The following is a 19,933-nucleotide window of genomic DNA, read 5'->3' as shown; positions in this document are numbered from 1 at the left end:
TACAGAAGAAACATGTTGCGATGTCTGAGCTGCCTCCCTCAATCCCTGAATCCATCCATCCATCACAGAAAGGCAGAAAGGCTTAGGAGGACTGTCTTGGTTGATCTTTTTTTCCTAACGGGCTGCCTTGCCTCACAACTGAGGAAGCAGAAAAACCCACAGTCCTTTAGGGCACAGAATCTTGAATAAACGTATCTATAACTAATAACAGTATTACTTATAAATATTTAATTTATTATTTATAATAACTCTTTACAGAACCTATTAGTACTATGCCCCTAAAAGTGCTAGACCAGCAATATTCTTGCAATTCTGTTTGGAAAGAAAAGCTTTTGTCTCTACAGAAATCACAACTACAGGGAAGCACACTCTTGCTGAGGGTAAATATCCCTTCAGGTTCCACTAGCATTTTGCAGTTAATTAGTCAATCTTTTTGAGCTCTTTCCAGTCAAACACATTTAGCTGAATGTATCTGGTACCACCAGTACTGGTCAGTTCACACCATTCTCTTGGCACATGCAAGCTCCCCATTCACTTACCTTCAGGAAGAAGCTTGAGTACCTGAGAACCTAGTCTTAACAGACGTTGACATATATATTGCAACTGTCTTCTGCTCACTTCTTCCATACCTCCTGAAAGATTATGGCCAGCTTTGGATTAATTAGCATGACTGGGAAGAGTTATGTCCTTCTTTAGGATAGTGTTCTAGCAGAAATGTATGCGAAACAGAATTCTCTAGTCATAAAAGTATGAGATTGGCCATCAAAAGACCTGTTTGTTTTTAACTATTTGTTTATTCTCATGAGACAACAGAGGGAAGTAATTTAATCCTTTGGTCTGAGACTCTCAAATGCATTTGGCAGTACCAGCATGGTAAGTCTGAACCCCAAGGGTTGCTTGCCCTCTAGTGAAAACTTCAACCCCAATTTGGCTTCAGCTCCTGCACCTGCTACCTCTTACAGGTAAGTGACTTATGAAGGGATCCTTAGAAGAAGGATAGGAAGTGGCATAAGCTTGTCAGGAGTGAAAGGCTGAGTAAAGAGATAGGCTGAGGCTTAGGTAATGAATCTTGTGCCTTCCCTATAGCCTTCCATTAGATAGTTGAAGACAGCTATAAGATCTCCCTTTAGCCTTCTCCTCTTAAGGTTGAAAAAAAGAGTTATTCACAGCCCCTCCTCATATACCAAGTTCTCCAGGCCCCTGACCTTGGTGGAGCACTGCTAGACTCATGCCAGTATCTACACATCTGTCTTGTAATGTAGAGCCAAAAACTGGACGTAGCACCTCAGATGTGGCCTCACAAGTACCAAATAGAGGGGAAGAATCACTTCCCTTTTTCTACAAAGCTTCTTCCTAAGCAGTCATCCCAAATCTGTAACGTTTCATAAAGCTTTTCTCTCCCTTTGCATTTGCTTTTGTTGAACTTGATAATGTTCCTGTCAGCCCATTTCCGCAGCCTGGCCAAGTCCCTCTTAATAGCAGTGCTGCCCTTTAGCGTATGGGTCGCTCTCCCCAGTTTGATATTGTCAGCAAACTTGAAATATGCTGTAAGCACTCACTGTTAATATTTGCGGGAAGGGAGGAGGTTGGTGAACAAAGACCTAACTTCACTGTTTATCAGCTCGCTAGCATAATTCGGGGAAGCAATATTACTCTACCCTTAGCCTGAACTGAAATAGGCCAATTACCACTGAAAAACGAAGAAAGGCAATGTTAGGAGAAGAGTGCCTTTGGCAAAGAAGCTTCTATTCTGAAATGTATTTAGGTGAATAATAATATTTTTTCTTGGCTTTCTTACAGAAGCAATATTACAGACCATTTTTTCTATAGGACCTTAAAATGATCTTTCCTTTAAAAAAATATATTTATGTGTCTTTTAAAATCAAATAGCAACAATTGGAATGCTAACTTAAACTTAATTTGTGTTAGTTTTTATAATTATGAAATATGCTGCATAATTTTAGTTACTGGGGGATAGTATTTATTATTTTTCAATACTTCAGAAAAGAGAAAGTATCATGAATAAACTACTAGCAGGGTGTATTTTTCATATATGTTTGCCACTTCCTTGAAGAATGTTTGACTGAGACAGATGTACTAAAGGCCAATTAAAATACATTTGAAAACTTTAAAGAACACAGGAAGAAATTGCATAGCATACATAATAATAGTTGGAAAGAAATACCTGAAAACAGACTGAGGAAACCTTTGGCAATCTTCCTGATAAATAACTGATGTCAGAACTTAAGCAAGACTCCTGCTCAAATAACATCAGATGCTTTAAATTTGAGTGTGTCCATTCAGATGAACTCTCACATTAAACAAAAGGAATTAAAAAAACCCCCTGTGATTCACATCACTATTTTTCTTTTGGGAATGACAGAAACAACAGTGGTGCTTATTATATGGTCTGTATTATTTGAAACACAAGGACACCAAAGTCTATGTTTTTCCTCTGAACAATGCACCCTTCTTAGGATGATGAGTATGCCTATCATGAATCAAAGCTAATCATTGTCTTACTCATAATGAAGCAGCACACCATCTTGTTTTGCTGGGGCTTCTGTGAAGAAAATGGGGGGAAGGTATGTGCTATGTCTAAGGTGCTCTGAAAGCACAGCCAAAGCAGAGGGGCTGTCAGGACAAAGCACTCCATCTCTGCTCACATTGACTGCAGACAGATTCCCCTAAAAGGGAGATTTGGTACCTTCAGTCTCACCAGTAGGTATGTTAGGTTGCTTTTCATTCTCTACAAGTAAATTGTTATAAAATGGCTCTAATGTTTCATGTTGATTTTCTTAGTGTTTATATATATTATTTTACATTGAAACCAGATTTTTAAAAAATGAAGAAACTTACAAAAGACATCTCCTCTAAGGCTTTGCTCATGGTCAATTTGATTCTCAAAATCTTCCTTCTCCTCTTCATCTGACTCTTCTGCATTAGCTTCAGTTTCTTTCTCTTCCTCAGTGTAGCCCCCACCAAGATCAATACCACCTTCATAGTCCAATAACTGCAAGTGGGTCTTAGAAACTGGCGTCACAGCTGCTTCTGGGATCGTATTCTTGATTGTTTCATGCTTTTTCACACTGTTTTTATGTGCAAGAAGTTTCTTAATTGTATCCTTAGCTGTTCCAGGGATTCTTGCGATTTCCTTCACTGACTTTTCAAGGATAACTAGAACCAAGAAAAAAATATTATTCATCTAAGGAGTCATTCAGCAATGACAACATTTATGAATGGCACCACGGTGTCCTTTACAGTGTCCAGAAACCCATACCACCAAATTCTCCACTATGAGATATAAGTTCAGCTATGCACAGAACTGAATACGCATACACGTATTTAGCTCTGTTGTGCAGACAACCCTCTGATTTACAGTGAAAAGAGGAAAGTGACCCTCTGTCATAACCCCATTTGGACTCCCATGTAACACAGGCCACAGAGCCCCTTACATTAATTTTTTTTACACTGGAGCTTGGGTAAAAAACATTATCCTTCTTCAATTTGTGGATTACTAAAAATCGTCCATGGAGGTGTGATTCCCAGCATAATAAATGCCAGTCTACTAGCAATGAGCATTCTTCTTAGCTATCTTTTGTGAACTTCTCTGGCCTAACTTTACTGGCACCACAGGCTGAAAGCCACTGAAATGGAACATATTTTGAGAGAGGATACATCAAGCTGCTCTGTTACATTTCATTTAGCTCTAAGGACATTTAGTTCTAAGGGGTAAACCCTGAAACTTGAAAAAGGCATCCAAGAATGCTAAATTATTATCTTCTTGCAATTCCAAGGTGGACTAGAACACAAATGTAAAATTTCCTGAGATTTTTACTATTTTGTGATTCCTCTTGGCTACAAAATACTAAAAGGATAACCAGCCTTGTAGTATCTTGCAACTTGGGATTCTGTTCAGAAATGCAACAGCTGCCAGGAGTGAAAAACTTAAAAGTGGGGTAAAAGTCAGTTGATATTGTTCAAATCTGTAAAACGAAATAAATTAATCTGAATTTTGGGTTTTCCCTATTCTGAAGTATAATGAAGTCAAATATCCTCTATATCCAGGCAAAGTCTTCAAAACATTAATTGGTAAGAGGACATTTTTACATTTACATGGCAGTGCTGATTCTCAAATCATGCTTTTCTTGTCAGTGTATATTGAGTTTCAAGGTACAAGCCCTTTATTTCTTTTAAAATTCAATTTTTCTGTCTCTACAATCATCAAACTATGTTTGCATGCTTGTATGAGGGACATTTTTTCATAGGAACCCCTTTGAAGATGCATTTCTAGTGATGTGGGGAGGCAGGACTGATTTTCTACCAGTGGTGGGACCCAGTAGCAGCGCAAAGGGCTCCTTTGAGGCAGTATGTTGGCCAGCTGTTCTCCGTGTTCTCTGGGTACAGGAAAATTATCAGTTTACATGAAATAAGGAGAGACCTTAGTTACATATTATTAAAAACTTGCTTACTATCCTTGCTATAGGGCAGTAAAACACATGAGCAAGCCACTTAGATTATTTGAACTGTATCACTAGAAGTTTTAAGAAATTGTTAGACTATGATCTGTCATTAATATGCCGGACGTGATCTTCCTCAGAGCAAAAGAACAGACTAACTAGTCTTTTTTAGTCCCTTCCAGACATACTCTTCTGTCATCCCACAAAGACTGATGGTTCTTTGCACTGATCAGCAAATCATAACTGAGGGTTAAAGCCAGGACTACTTCGGATCAGTTCGTTCAAGGTATGTGTACAGTACAAAGCGAATTCAATGGAGAAATTATGGCAATATCGCAGTTGTTGGTTTTTATCAGCAACATCAGTTGCTGCACAACATCAGCTGAGGAACATCACTGTGCCAAAACTAGGTCTGGAAGGGTTTATGTGACAAATATGCAAGTTTTAGAGAAGATGTAAATTTGAGGAGTTCTAGTTTATGACATGATCCCATCCCACCACAAGTATTCCACTAGAGTTAACCAATAGGTAGGGATACCTGTCACGGTACCAGAGCTGCTGAGGAGGAGAGTGTCCTTGGGGTTTAAAGTCCATGTAATGGCCTTTGAGGCTTTTGAATCAGTTCAGGATTTCATGACTGCTATGACATGACTGATCGGTGTGCAATTATATACTCAGCCCTCTAGTGTTGGCCACAGACTGAATCTGTGTGGGTTAGGAAGAAGGACGGGTAAGTAGGATAGTACAACCATGTCATAAGCTACGGACAGCCTTCTGCAGTTTGAGTCCTTTATATGAAGTACCTAGGAAATAATGAGAGCTGAGCAGTTCCAGTGTGCTGAACACAGGCTCTGCCATAGATGGAGACCATTTCCACCAATGGGTCAGAACAGCCTTATATACTGCTTCCTATCTTTGATTCTTGATCACTATTGATGCTGTAGTGCCTACATTCTTTTGGGATTGCAAATAGTGGGGGAAGTCAGCTATTTTTATTTCCCTCTGTTTTTGCTGTCTGGTGATTGAATTATCTGAGCAAGAATATGTTCCTATTTTGCTCCTCACTTTGTAATAATAATGTTATAGTACTATTTTGGGACAGATGGACTGGACTTGTAACCTTGGGTAGTGCTTTTTTCTGTGTGCTTTTTTCATAGAAACAGTTAATAAAATAGATCTGTAGTCTAGTAGGAAAAGGGAAAAGTTCCCTCAATTTGCATTCACTCCTGGAAAATACAATCCTATCACTGCGAATTCATTGCATTTTATTTACAGCAAATACAATTACATGCTATTTAGTATCTCACGAACAAAGGCAGACTCTCTTGGTGGTCTCACTGGAGCATTCAGATTTTCTGAGGCTGCAGCTGGAGGTAATGGATGCCAAAAAAACAATAAAAATTGAGCATTTTGTTTTTATTTTCCTTTGGATAAAACTTGTAGTCTTGCTGGTTAGACACTTGCAAGTAAACTCATTACTAATACTCCGGTAAGTAAGCCTTCCCTCTGGAGGATGGTGTTATGAAGGATGTAAGGTTCTCTGGGTCTAAACTCAGAAGGCAGCAATAAAAATTAACAGGAAGGCTTCATTCCAAACGAATTTCCCCTTGACAATCAGTAACCAGAAACTTCAGGCTGTTAATAAAGAGGGTACGGAGATTTTCAAGGCAGGACAGGACTGACTGCTCAGCAAACCTGAACATCTGCTTTTAGTTTCTGCTTTGAAGTCTTCCTAGTGAAATGAAAAATTCTTACAGCTCAACATAATGACCTCTGTGGTGTCAGAAAACCAATCTCCTTGTATGTGCAAAATTAAGCTGTGCAGAAAATCAACTGACAGGAGTGACAAAAATAGGGGGATGAAAGTGTAAAATCCCACGTGCTTGCAGATTCCTGTCTGGTGCTCCAATATGAAAATCTGCATGCTCACGGGGACAAAGAGGGACAAGGCACCAAGCATATTTTATCTTCTCTCACGAGTATCTTTCTAAACTGCACTCAGCTTTGGAGTAGCTGGAGGTGTGGGTTTAAGGCTTTTTATGTCTATCCATAAACTGCAGGAAGAATGATCCAGTGTAAGGATAGACCACCTTAAACCCAGTCTGTTCTGTTGAATCCACTGCCTGTGGACTTGCCTGAATAAACAGCTCACCTCCCCTGACAACCTGGGGTGCTACAGCTGAGGCAGTGATTTTTCAGGACCCTTCGTCCCAAGACACGTATATAAATGCATAGGTGTTGTTCACAAACATTTGTGCATTTGTCCATCTACATGACTGCATAGAGAATTTTAGAAAGTGAAAAGAAATGGAGTGCATTTCATCCCAGCTCTTCTTTATGCACTTCCCATCAGGAAGTACATAGATTAACACCTCCTGCTCTTATACAATTTGTGTTTATTGCCCAAGGATGAAAATATCTCAGCTTTGAAAGGTATTTTATTTCTTTGAATTAGAGAGAGGTGGAAAAACAAAGGCAAATGGTGGCTGAGGGCTAAAAGTAAATCTTTTCTGTCATCAGTTGTTGTGCGAGATTATAAAACCACAGAAATGGCTTGGTGTAGGATGTCTAATGACCGACTTGTGAAAGTTGAGTTGGAAAAAATACAGAGAGCAGATGCCAGCCCCCTGCCTCTGTGCTGTATTGTGTAAAGGAAGTACTCTGGGGATGATACCAGCGAAGGACAGACAGTGATCCGTTTTCCTCCCACACCCTGTGACTGCAGCCAGTGCTCGCTAGGGCTCTGAACATAAAGGGGCTGCAACAAAAGACAGCTTGCTCTGCACGCCAGCAGGCACCGCACTGCTTCCACCTTCACACCCAGCAATATATTTAAAAACCTGGTGGAGACAAGCCTATGAGATTGGCTTAGAAATCCTTTTGTAGCTTCTGTATATAAAAGTTGGAGAGGGGGTGAGGGATACAGACAATCATTTACCATGTTTAGGGGGAGCCTGTAGATGTGAGTAAAGATTAGATCAGTAGGACACAGTTTCAGAAATCATTCCAAAAGTTCTCGACGTCTTTTAGATAGACTTAAGAGAGTCTGTAAGCTTGCATAGATAGGTTAAAACACATATTGTAGACTACTATTCTCTTTTATGCACCATGGAATATCATCTAGTAATATGTATTTCTAGCCTGTTTCTTTTCTAAAATTCTTACCTTTTTATTTAGGGATGGATGCTTTGAGAAATCAGGGCAAGCTCATCATGCTGGACTGTGCTTAATACGTGACTAAAGCAGCCAGAAGTGCTTCCAGTAGGAAATGCGGTATGACAAAAGGTTAAGTGGTATTCATTAAAGCATGATAGCAGTATTTGCCTCCATACTGAGTTAAATTGTAAGAATCTTACCAGCGACATGACCAGAATTGCTGTTTAAGCTTTGAAATCTTATGATGTCAAACCCAACTTTTCTCAGGACTGGCAAGTTAATAAGAAAGCAAAATTACATATGGGTTTTAGGGGTTACCTGTGAGCAAAAAAGGAATCTGAGTAATACAAAAGGGACAAAGGGAGTTGTCATGACTCTGTATTGCCAATTAGATATCCAGCAAAGCATAATGAAGAATAGTAGCCTCTGCCTCCAGCCAGGCAATAACAAGAGCGCCATTGTTGATCTCCTTAGAGTGATGCCTGAAGGTTGTAGGCTTTAAGTTAGTACTGCTTTTTCCTGTTATTCTGTAGTTTCCTATCAAAAAAGTGAATGAAAAGTAGGTTCATTTTCCTCCCAGGAATCTTAATTGCTTATGGAACCTTGTGAGACCCTATTCTTCAATAGAAGCCGGAATACACAGAGAAGCATGCGGCAAGGGAAATGTGGTTTTTCAATGCACAATAGGAAATCAGGAAACACATGAACCTGAGAACAGCAACAGATTGCAGCAAGCTAGAGGCCAGATGTGGAAATGGCTAGGACATTTCTAGGGAGCATTTGGAAGGTTACATGTCTATGGATTCTCAAATTAAATGTATGCTAGAGACAGTTCAGAAACAGCCTCCAACATTTGATGCGTATAGGAGTGTTGAGTAGCAACAGGGTGCCTGAACAATCACAGATCGTATCCATACAAGCAGCACTGTTTGCAGCCTGATGTTTCAGCAGGTTTCTCCTAAGTTAGTATATTGACATAAAAATTAAATGAAATAATTTCTCCCACCATAGGTGGATTTTACATTACCTCACTTGTCAGGTTACTGGGTAGCATGAGGAGATGTAGCCATAGAAGTTTCATTATAGACAATGTGCTTAGTTACTCTCATTTCATACTCTGAAAATTAAGCTATATAGTAAAATGTTTTTCATTTGTTACAAAAACTAATACTGCTGCCATGGTAGCTAGTTTGTTATATGCTACGGAAAATTGTTATAAAGAACTAATGGTTCCCTGTGAAAACGGGGTTTGCACCCTATGGGAATAATTATGAGGAGTACTGAGGATATGCTTAAGAAGCCTTTCGTTTAGCTGCAGCACAACCCCAGGCTGATCTGTTGGGAGCTGGGATGGGCTGCAAGAGCTGCAGATGCTCCACCAAAAGAAGTGCCACCACAGCCTCCAGCCCCCAAATTCATATGATGGTGTTCTCATCCTATCAAACCCAAGAGCAAAACTTCCTTTGAATTCAGTAAACACACAGTTTTTCCACAATTGCCATATAACATGGAAAACGCTTAGCATTTCAGTGTAGGACAGTACATCTAATTGCTGTTTGTGTCACTGTTTGAAAAAACATTTCACCGATAGCAAAATGCATGTCCTACCCCCATCTGTTACATTGATCAGACTTTTTGAGGATTGCAGTAAAAATCAACTATTGAAACTTCCAAGGTTAAAAGAACCCCCTCCTCTTCCCTTTTAAAAAAGTGCATGTGTGGGAATTACCACCAGATAAACCAGTCTCTTTTTAGCACCACTACTTTCATGTTTTACCTACCACTGACTGTATTTTTTTCCTCTCTATTGTTGTATACAACTTTCTAGATAGACCACTGCCTATTGATCTTCTGCCTATGGCTCTGATTTCTCTCATTGCTGTGCATTATTCCTCTATTCTCTTTTGCATTAAATCTCTGTTCCATTTCGTGTGTTCTACTAAGTTTATGAATGCACAGCTCCTGCCTCTGCTAAACAACTAATGGGCTTCAGTAATTGGAAATGTGACATGAGGAAGTATGCAGAGAGAGAGAGAGTAAAAAATTTAATAGAAAAACTAGAGAGAAGATAGAAATCATCTATCTTTAGCACTGATTTTTTTACAGGGCTAGACATTAAAAAATGTGTCATAGCCTCTCCACAAGCTGAAATATTTCCTTTGTTCATATTTAAGCAAGCATTCCTGTTGAAGTTTTCTGCTTAAGGAATGAATACTTTATACATAGACATTTTCCTTTGAAAGGTTCAGCTTCATGTTAAAAAGGAAAAAAAAAATCCCAGACCCTTTTGATCAGAGATGTATTTGTTTAACATTTCATCCATGGTACATTTTGTTTTAACAGAACCATATCAAGATGTGTCATGTCAGTTTGCTTTGATATCCAGTCAGGTCTCAAGCCCCATTGCATCCTGCCATTGCAGTAAGCTGCAGTGACATATCACTAGGGATGTGATCTAGCAAGGAAACTGGCTCATAATATTGAATCTGAGCATGAAAAGCCTTCTGAACAGCTCTGCTGAAGAAATCTGTGCCCAGATCAACCCTTTCAGTACCAGTCAGGTTTTTCTCATTAAAAGCCAACATTTTTCACTGGAAGTAGAAATGTAAAAAAATTTTAAGTTTGGCGAAACCTCTGTGCATTTTTATTTTCCAAAATATAGTTTTAGCCTTTCTAATGTATCAAGTTGCTTTGGTTTTATGTTTCACATATTTTAACATGCCCAGACTATACAGTTACAGGTACTAACAATAACTTCAGATTATAAAAATAGGTTGAAAACTCTTCATTGGGTTTATCACTCACTGTACCTTTCACTGGAATACCCAATGTTTTAGACCAATTTTGGGCTTGAAAAGCTACATTCACATAACTGAAAAAAAGGTATGTAACATGCAAAGTTATGTCAAAGGCATTACAACGCAGAATAGATATAAGAAAATACTTTGAATGAATCACAGAATCACAGAATGGTAGGGGTTGGAAGGGACCTCTGGAGATCATCTTGTCCAACCCCCCTGCTTGAGCAGGGACACCTAGAGCAGGGGGCACAGGACCATGTCCACTGTCTCCAGGAGAGGAGACTTCCCAACCTCCCTGGGCAGCCTGTGCCACTGCTCTGGCACCCTCACAGGAAAGAAGCTTTTTCTCATATTGAGGTGGAACTTCCTGTGTTCCAACTTGTGCCCATGGCCCCTTGTCCTGTCGTTGGGCACTATGGAAAACAGCCTAGTCCCATCATCCTGACACCCCCCTTTAGATATTTATAGGTATTGATGAAATCCCCCCTCAGTCTTCTCTCCTCCAGGCTGAACAAGCCCAAGCCCCTCAGCCTTTCCTCAGATGGGAGATGCTCCAGTCCCCTGATCATCTTGGTAGCTCTCCGCTGCACTTGCTCAAGCAGTTCTACATCCTTCCTAAATTGGGGGGCCCAAAACTGGACACAGTACTCCAGTGGTGGCCTCACTAGGGTGGAGTAGAGGGGGAGGATAACCTCCCTTGACCTGCTGGCCACACTCCTTTTTATAGAAATTTTATTCAATTTTATGAAGAATAAATTCATAAACTTCTAGGCCTGGAGGAGTGCTATGTAGATATTTTTGAGTTCCAGCAGTATAGGGTAGCATACATACACATACATATATATGCACCCATACAGTTTTAGCATAGCACTAATCTATAAAACGACCTGATTGAAATCAGATGCTTTGGGTTGACCCTGTCATGGATCTTCATGTTTGTAGCCAAGTACATTCTTGGAGTATAAAAAGGTAAAACATTGTAAAAATAACTCATACCTGAGATCCAGAGTACAAATGGCTTTGGAGTTGGAACCATTGACTTCAAACCAGTGCTCATACTGAGTGAATATATTTAATATTAAATGCAAAGAAAATAATCATTGATAAACTATCATACAGATAAAGCTCTATTCCAAATGCAGCATCAATATTGATGTGATATTGGAGTTTTCAATTACTGTTATAATGAAAGTAGGAGTATGAATAATAGAGTCCTAGAACATCTGTGACCATGAAGTATAATCATAATACATATCTGATCAAGGGTTACTTGAAAAAGACCCAGGAAAAAAGGTTTATATATTATGTAGACTTCATCTGCTATAGACAAGGGTTTTTAAAATGTTTTCACAATGTCTTCTTTTCAGAAAATTTGAGCAGGACTTCTATGTCCTCCTGAGGAAAACATCTCTAATGACATTGTGGGAGAAACCTCTGTCAGGTTTAATACAGGAATTAAATAAATATAAAGACAAGAGCAGCTTTTTCCTTCTTTCCCCTTGGACAGTCATATTCAGTTAGAACTGGGGAATGTCATCTTTATAGGAACTCTTTAATATTCGATCAACAAACAAAGGCAAAATTATAAGTGAAAACAGCCTCTCACAGAAATCGTGGCTTTCCTCTCTTCTCTCACTTTTTGTTAAGTTATCCTGAAGCTCTTCTGGAGGAGGCTGTGCAGCCCTCCAACAGGCGAGCCATGGGAGTTTGAGGAAAATACACAGTAGACATTTTAAAGCTATTTTCTCTGTTCCTTCAGGCTAAATTCTCTTCTTTATTCTACTTGTGATTCCTAGTGATACTATGAGACTTGGGGACTCACAGGCAAAATGAATTTGAGCTAATAATACTTGTATCAACTGTGCAACAACTCGTACAATAAATACATTATTTTATGGAGAGGTTCGCCTTGGTTGGTATTGCAGCATAGTTCAGCATGATCTCTCCTATAAAATGCCTTATAATCATCTATTATTGGAGAAAAACAATATAGTGCTATTCCTGACATCCAGTGGTACTCACCAGCACAATCAAATCCATTTCCTCGGTAGCCCTGTTTACATTTGCATTTGAAGGATCCTTCGGTGTTGAGGCACTCTGCATGGAGGTTACACCTGTGTGTATTTGTCACACATTCATTTACATCTAGGGAAAAATATAAATGCTTTAGTGAAAACTGCACTGGAACCCAAGTTTCCTTACAGCTTGTTTGGGCCAGCTGTCTGTTTCCAGGTATTGTAATCACTAACGTTACACTAAGATGGTCCAGAGACCGTTGCAGGCAGAAGAATTCACACTAACGTAAGCTCCAACTGCACAACTACTGGCATATGCATGCATGGAAAATGTAGAGCATCCCACTGAATATAAAGTGAACATAGTGATTTTCTGCCTAAGAAAAGGATTCGAACTGCAGGTTGTACAGACTCTTCTATTAACAAAAACAGAAGGCACCAAGAGATCGTGTGACATCAATTAAAAAACAGTTCACCAAATCTTTCTCCTTCATTCACTCTAGAAGAAATGCAACGGAAAGTAACGCTGCGCATGCCAAGATGTTGAGATCATCTATCTACCTCTAATGTTCCAGCATACATATGATGCTGTATGACAAAAGTATAATCAAGAAAAATTCAGTAGAAAATACTACGTTCGATTCACAGCAAAATGTACAGGCATCAAGAGTAACTGATTTTGTTCTTTTCACTTATTTTGCTACATCATAAAGATGTTTCTGATTTCTCCCACATGAGGGAGCCAAGTTGTTGCATGAATTTTTGCACCACTTGCATTTTATCCAGATTGCTTCATTTTTAGCAGTTTACAGGTCCTCTCATAATACAAGTCAGCTAGAAGACAAGTAACAGGAAGACTGACTCAAAAATATGGTATGTCTCAGAGTGAGATTCAGGTTTGCAGATAAAATCCTGACTACTGAGACCTCTTTAGTTTTTCCCCCATGCACACTTATTATATGAAGAAGTATTTTTTCCACTTTAAGACTCTCAGGGTTTGCATACAACAGGAAATGTGAACTTGAGTCTCCCAAACCTGCCTTATGATCTGCCTCTCACCCCTAACTCCCAATACCAAGCAAATATAAACAAACCCCATTAATTCTCTTTTTTTATGCCCTTCTTGTAGTAGTTCCAACCCTTCCAGGCCCTCGTGTAGTCAACTGCTTGAACAATACTGCTGCAGTAACTTACACTTTGTTGTTCTTCCACTATTCAGCTAATGGATTGAAACAGGAGTAAAGGTGTTTTGACATTTGTTTTAACACCTGGGCATGTCAAGATAACTGTTTGCCTGTATTTATTTTTGTTTGGGAGAAACTTAGGCATGCAAGAGACACCCGAAAAGTAATTAAACCTGCTATTTCCATTTCTTAAAAAAAGTTCTGTACTGTCCTTCCAAGCAATGTTTTTACAGTCCTGAAGGCACTTGATTCATATTCCTCATTAACGACAAAAAAAACCACACAAAAAAAGATTGTGGGACTGCTTGTTCGTCACAGGTTGAAAGCCAAGAGGACATAAAATGGCTCTTTAACTAAACCTGTACCAGAAGTAGCACTTATTTGTAGTCAACTGTTGCTAACAGAAGCTCTTGCACATCTTGACTTGGTACAATGAGGCAATTTAATTTGCAAGTGCTAGTCATTAGGTTTTTCGTAAGGCCACAGAGAAAACCCAGAGAAAAGTTCAAAGTGGCACCAAGAATATTCTTTGTGACATCTTTTATCCATTTCTGAGGCAGTATCCCCAGACTAGGCCAACAGGTTTCAGGCAGTGACAGGAAAGATGCACGGTGTGGGAATGAAAAGAATGACGAAGGAAAATCTGTGGGCTAAATCTTACCTACGCAATCATAATGGTTGCTGACATATTTCAGTTCATAACCAAGCTGGCACTTGCAGTAATAGCTTCCAAATGTGTTGACACATCTGCGATTGTAAGAGCAAACAGCTTTGCCAGTGGAGCATTCATCAATGTCTAGAGCAGGAGAAGGGATGCTGGTCAGAAGGCAAACCAGGAAAGCAAGAACTAGTTGGGATTTGCACAGGAATGGTTTAGTCTTGGCTATCACAAGTTGTTGAATAAAAAAGTCCTATAATTTCACACTTGGGGATGGCTTTTGCATGCAGTAATACGAATAAAGCAGCAAAGAGTGAACTAACTTATGGAAGATTTTGAGACCTGGCACAGTAAATAAAGGGTAACCGGCAGTGGGGATTCTCCCCACTGAGGACAATGATTTGCCCTAAGTTCATGGAGCAGGGTCAGGAGGAGCTCCACCAATTCCATTATTTCCCTGAGAAAGGAAATGTCAAAGACTAGTTTAAGAGAAAGCCCCAGAAACAGGAAACTGAGAGCAGCATCAGCTTTTTCTACTGAATCTCTGCATCTCGCCTTGGTGGGCTGAGTCCAGACATAGCAGGAGAGAGTTTCCAGACTGCAAGTGGTCTGCCAAGCAAGGTAAATGACAAGAACAGATGTTTTGGGGAGAGAAGGAGGAGGCTTGGTATGGGAGGAGCTTAAGAACATTATTCAACAACCATTGTAATTAAACGTTACTAATTTGATTTGTTTTGTTGTAATGTCAATTTACAATAGCGCCAATTATGATATTCGGCATTTGTCCTTCCCTATCACGTTTTAGCACATAGCAGTGACTTTGCACATGGTTCATCGTGCTGCGCTGCTGCACTTTACAGCTTAGAACTGCTGTGACGTGCTGCTGGACACCACATTCACCTTTTTATCATTTCTACCATTCTTCTTCAGTGCTTAGGTGATCGAAGGAAAGTGGACAACAACAGAAAAATATTTAAACAAACCTGTAGTCAAAAAAATCCCTTTCTGCCCACACTACACATTTCTGATGATGGTCTCTGTTCCCTAGCCTCCAGGGCTTTCCCAGGCCTCTCCAGGTTCTCAGTTCTCTGCCAGGACCAGGGTCTGTCACAAGCTAAAGGACAAGCCTGCTGCACTCAATCCTAGCATGAAGTTTATGTCTGCAATGAACACCAAAGACTCACCATACTCTTAGAACAACAGCTTTAAGTTGATTAAATTTTTTTTAAATCTAGAATTGTTATTTTTTTCTTTCACTTATGCACATGTAGAAGTGGAAAAGTGAAACACATTAATATGCTGTTCTGCTCTGCAGGTCCAGGAATAATGCAGCTTCTTAGAAGGATTAAGCTAAGACTAATAGCCACAGATCTTCAAACATTTATCTTTTTATAGTGTTTCTGTGACTAATACTGGAGCACTAGTGTATCGTATAATCTGTTAAGCATTATGGTATATGGCAGGATGTTACTATCTCTTCCATTTTACAGATGGAGAAGTAGTGACAGTAATACAGCGACATACCACATAATGCAGAAAGAAGGGGTCTGATATTTCCAACTACTGGATACACCCTTTTGTCTATTTTACCTTCTATCATATGTATCAGCATTCTTCCAAATCCGTTTCAGCAGGCAAAGTGAATACAAATGGACTCAATACAAAAGAATAAAAAGAGCTGCCTGAATAATTCAATAAGAGATTTAAGAGAACCACTCATCTATTGTATTTAAGTACATATGTCTACAATGTTCACCTTCAAATAGCTCTTAAATAATTCAGATGTTAACTGTGACTGGTAGTAGTCTGAAAGCATTGCTCATTATTCAAAGCAGGTCATTTCCAACTACAAACTCATTTCGTTTGTAGGAAAGAAATAGCATTCTCATGTTGGTGCGTTTATAGTTTGGAAGCTGAGCCAAGTATCTGTATGGGTTTATCTGATTGCTTCTAAAACTGATAAAGTAGTCCCAGGCCATACAACCATCATATGGGACTTGATGTTACAGCTGTGTGTTAAGGAGAACAATTCATATAGTAACTGTCCTTCTACACAGCAGCGTCTTTTGATTGATGCATTTCTTTAATCTTTTGTTTCAAATGTTAAGTAAAATATTGTTTTGGCCATTGCAGCTGAAATTAATTTTTTATGTATGAATGTTAAACCTCTCAACACCTAAAACATTCTTTAAGCTGTAGGAATCATTCAACCAGTACGCGTTGGTAAGCAGCATCAGAAATGGATTAGCTACAGTTAAGTTAAAGTTCTTCTTTGCCTGTAAGGTATCATGTCCAAGCTGCCCTTTATGATCTGGAGGACTTGCATGATTGTGACAGAAAGAATGTAAAAATATGTGAAATCACCAATGTCATTAGGTATGTTGCTAAAGGCATTTTAGTAAATAGCACTTGTCGCAAAAAGTTTTTTCACCAAATCACAGAATGGTTGAGGTTGAAAGGGACCTCTGGAGGTCATCTGGTCCAACCATCCTGCTCAAGCAGAGACACATAGAGACAGTTGCCCAGGACCATGTCAAAATAGCTTTTGAATATCTTCAAGGAGAAATTTCCATTCTCTATTTTCCATTCTACTTTGGGCAGGTCTAGGAAATAAAATATTTCCCAGATGCAATTCTCAATCTTCTATGCAACGCTACAGGCTTGGGGAGGAGTGGCTGGAGAGCTGCCTGGTGGAAAAGGACCTGGGGGTGTTAGTTGACAGCCAGCTGAACATGAGCCAGCAGTGTGCCCAGGTGGCCAAGAAGGCCAACAGCATCCTGGCTTGTATCAGGAATAGTGCGGCCAGCAGGAGCAGGGGGGTGATCGTCCCCCTGTACTCGGCACTGGTGAGGCCGCACCTCGAGTACTGTGTTCAGTTTTGGGCCTCTCAGTACAAAAAGGATATCGAGGTGCTGGAGCGTGTCCAGAGAAGGGCAATGAAGCTGGTGAAGGGTCTGGAGAACAGGCCTTATGAGGAAGACTGAGTCATCTTACGAGGAGCAGCTGAGGGAACTGGGGTTGTCTAGCCTGGAGAAGAGAAGGCTGAGGGGAGACCTTATTGTTCTCTACAACTACCTGAAAGGAGGCTGTAGTGAGGTGGGTGTTGGTCTCTTTTCCCAAGTAGCAAGCAATAGGATGAGAGGAAATGGCCTCAAGCCACGTCAGGGGAGGTTTAGACTGGATGTTAGGAGAAATTTCTTTACTGAAAGAGTGGTCAGGCACTGGAACAGGCTGCCCAGAGAGGTGGTGGAGTCACCATCCCTGGAGGTACTTAAAAAACTTGTAGATGTGACACTTCAGGGCATGGTTTAGGAGACATGATGGTGTTGGGTTGATGGTTGGGTCGATGATCTTAGAGTTCTTTTCCAACCTTAATGATTCTATGATTCTATGCTTGCCTGAATGGAATAAAGATTGAAAACCACAAAATGTCATTCTCTGGGGTTGACTAGGGGTGTTACCCATTTAGAGGCAGGTGAAACTAGGAAAGGAACGCTAGACTGGGAAAGAGGAAAAGTAAGAAAGAAGGAAACAAAAACCATTTTCTGGATTTTTTTTTTTTAAATTGATATTGTTCAAATGCTACAAGTTAGCATTTTACAGGAAAATGTACTTATTGAATCAAAAGGACAACTTGCATTTCAAGAATTAGATAGAACTATTGTAAAGAAGAAATCTGGAACTGAAAATTCTTTTGGTTTTTTTCCCCATATGAAGTTCTGCTACTGGTCCTATTTTAAAATGAAATGGCATAAAGTACATACAAAACAGTGTTTCCCTTAAATTTTAAACAAAGAGCATCTTGTCTGAAAAATGAACACTTTCAGACCCTTTCAGGTTTGTCTGTGATGAACAGCAACAAGAATATTCCAGGTTTTGGACAGGTGCCTGGGCAGACCCTAGACCTGATTTATGAGGGCACAGCCCTGCAGATGCTGGGGTCAGACATGGCTCCTGGCTCACAGCCCTGCTCCTGCTGCTCCTTGACACACATGTCACTGCCCCTTCTTCTCTAGTTGTTGGAGTGGTCCCTGCTTTGGAGGGTTTGTTTCACATCTCTTGCGTTTTGAAAGGAGCTCATTTAGCTTCAGTATTGAACTGGGTACCAAGTTAGCGTTGGATTGCAATGCTGTAGCACTGCTTTGTCGTACGACAGTGTAAAAAAGTATCACAGAACAGTACCAAGCATTGTAAGTAAATTTTTTTTTCATCACACAGGAAACCCCCAGGTAAAGTGATGCTGAGGCTTCTGGAGAAAAATTCTGGGTTATCACAATAACAGAAAAACCCATCCAAACACAACCCCCAAATCCTATAATGCATTATGTCAGTAGGATAGCTTCCTGCAGGCAAAATATTGTAGACCTCAGAGCAATAGAGGGAAACTCAATCTGTTGATGGCTCCAAATTGTGTCAAAACATTTAATTATTTATTGAGGATGGGAGTTGCCTGAAGAATTACATGGCCAATATTATGCAAACAGTTTTAAAAAATCATGCAAGCTTTACATCACACTGCAAGTAACAAGAAGCATTATTCAAGCCAGTGAGGAGAGCTAACTACTTATTAACCTTTCCCCAGACTGAAATTTTTTGGGATCCTATAGAAAAAGAAGCTGAGAGTGAGTTCTCTAACCATACCAACGCACGTCTTTCCGTTTGGTCCCAGCTGAAGGCCACCAGATGGACAAAGACACTGTACCTCCCCTTTGACTTCTTCACATCCGTATTGGCAATTCACCATGGCACATGTCGTAGAACCTAAAAACAGTATTTAAAGTCACAAAAAGAGCAAAAATGTAGGTGGGGATCGCACAGTTTAAGTCAGATCTGGATGAATGCAGAAAATTAATCAGAACAGCAAAATTCCATTCATCATTAATTAAGCTGTTTATACATTAGCACATTAGTAATACAATTCAGGAGTCCGTGAGATAAATCTTAAATTCCCCTTCTCCTTCACTTTGTTCTTTCCTTATTTGCCCTTGTTCCTTTTTTTCTCTCTGCTCCCATTTCTGTGACTTTGTACTACTACCTTTTAGATTCAGAGACAGAACTGCCCAAAGCAGAAAAAAGGTTTTTTATATTTTCCGTTGTGATAGTTTTACCATACAGAAAACTGTTATTCAGTAGTGAATCGTAATTATTGCTTACAATTAAACATGCTTCTAGTATAGAATTTTATTTAAAAAACTATTTAGCCTGATGGACTTAAAACCTGCCCTTTAGTTTGACCCTTTATTGAACAGATACCTGAATCTAACGTGGCACTAGCCAGAACACAAGTCTTGCTTCCCATAGGTTGGTTAGGAGTGTGAAATATTGGAGATTAGTTTGATGAGCCTCTAAAGAGTAATACAGGGGTCTAGATCTTGTCTGAGAGACCTATGAGAGTCTAAAAAAATATGAGAAATGTATTAAATATGTAGGTAGATATTTCTAAAATCCTGAAGATATCCAGGAAGCATTAGTGTTATGATGCCAGGGAGATAAGTAGTATTTGGAAGTGTTTACTGGAAGAGATGGAGGTGTGTGCAAAGGAAGTATCTCTGACTACTTCACTCTGGATGTGCTCAGGGAAACAGAACTGTGTATGGATTCTTTGTGAGTGGAAAGCCTAGAACAGTTAGTGTTTTTGAAACAGAAACCAACTGCAAGA

General features: G+C 39.6%; 1 protein-coding gene across 2 annotated transcripts in view; it reads right to left on the bottom strand.

The window, feature by feature from the left end:
- Positions 1-19,933, bottom strand: part of EGFL6 (EGF like domain multiple 6) — a 46,914-nt gene that overhangs the window by 12,196 nt on the left and 14,785 nt on the right. The window contains exons 5-8 of one of the 2 annotated variants that reach the window (XM_075095611.1): positions 18,916-19,035; positions 14,278-14,412; positions 12,440-12,562; positions 2,860-3,177 (exon numbers count right to left, since the gene is read on the bottom strand). In XM_075095611.1, the coding sequence (XP_074951712.1) occupies positions 2,860-3,177; positions 12,440-12,562; positions 14,278-14,412; positions 18,916-19,035 (696 nt within the window). The remainder of the gene's footprint in view (positions 1-2,859; positions 3,178-12,439; positions 12,563-14,277; positions 14,413-18,915; positions 19,036-19,933) is intronic. The other variant, XM_075095618.1, reaches the window with a different exon arrangement.

The sequence above is a fragment of the Phalacrocorax aristotelis genome, chromosome 1 (assembly GCF_949628215.1).
Source record: "Phalacrocorax aristotelis chromosome 1, bGulAri2.1, whole genome shotgun sequence".
Lineage (NCBI taxonomy): Eukaryota > Metazoa > Chordata > Aves > Suliformes > Phalacrocoracidae > Phalacrocorax > Phalacrocorax aristotelis.
This window is presented reverse-complemented; position numbering and strand designations above follow the sequence as displayed.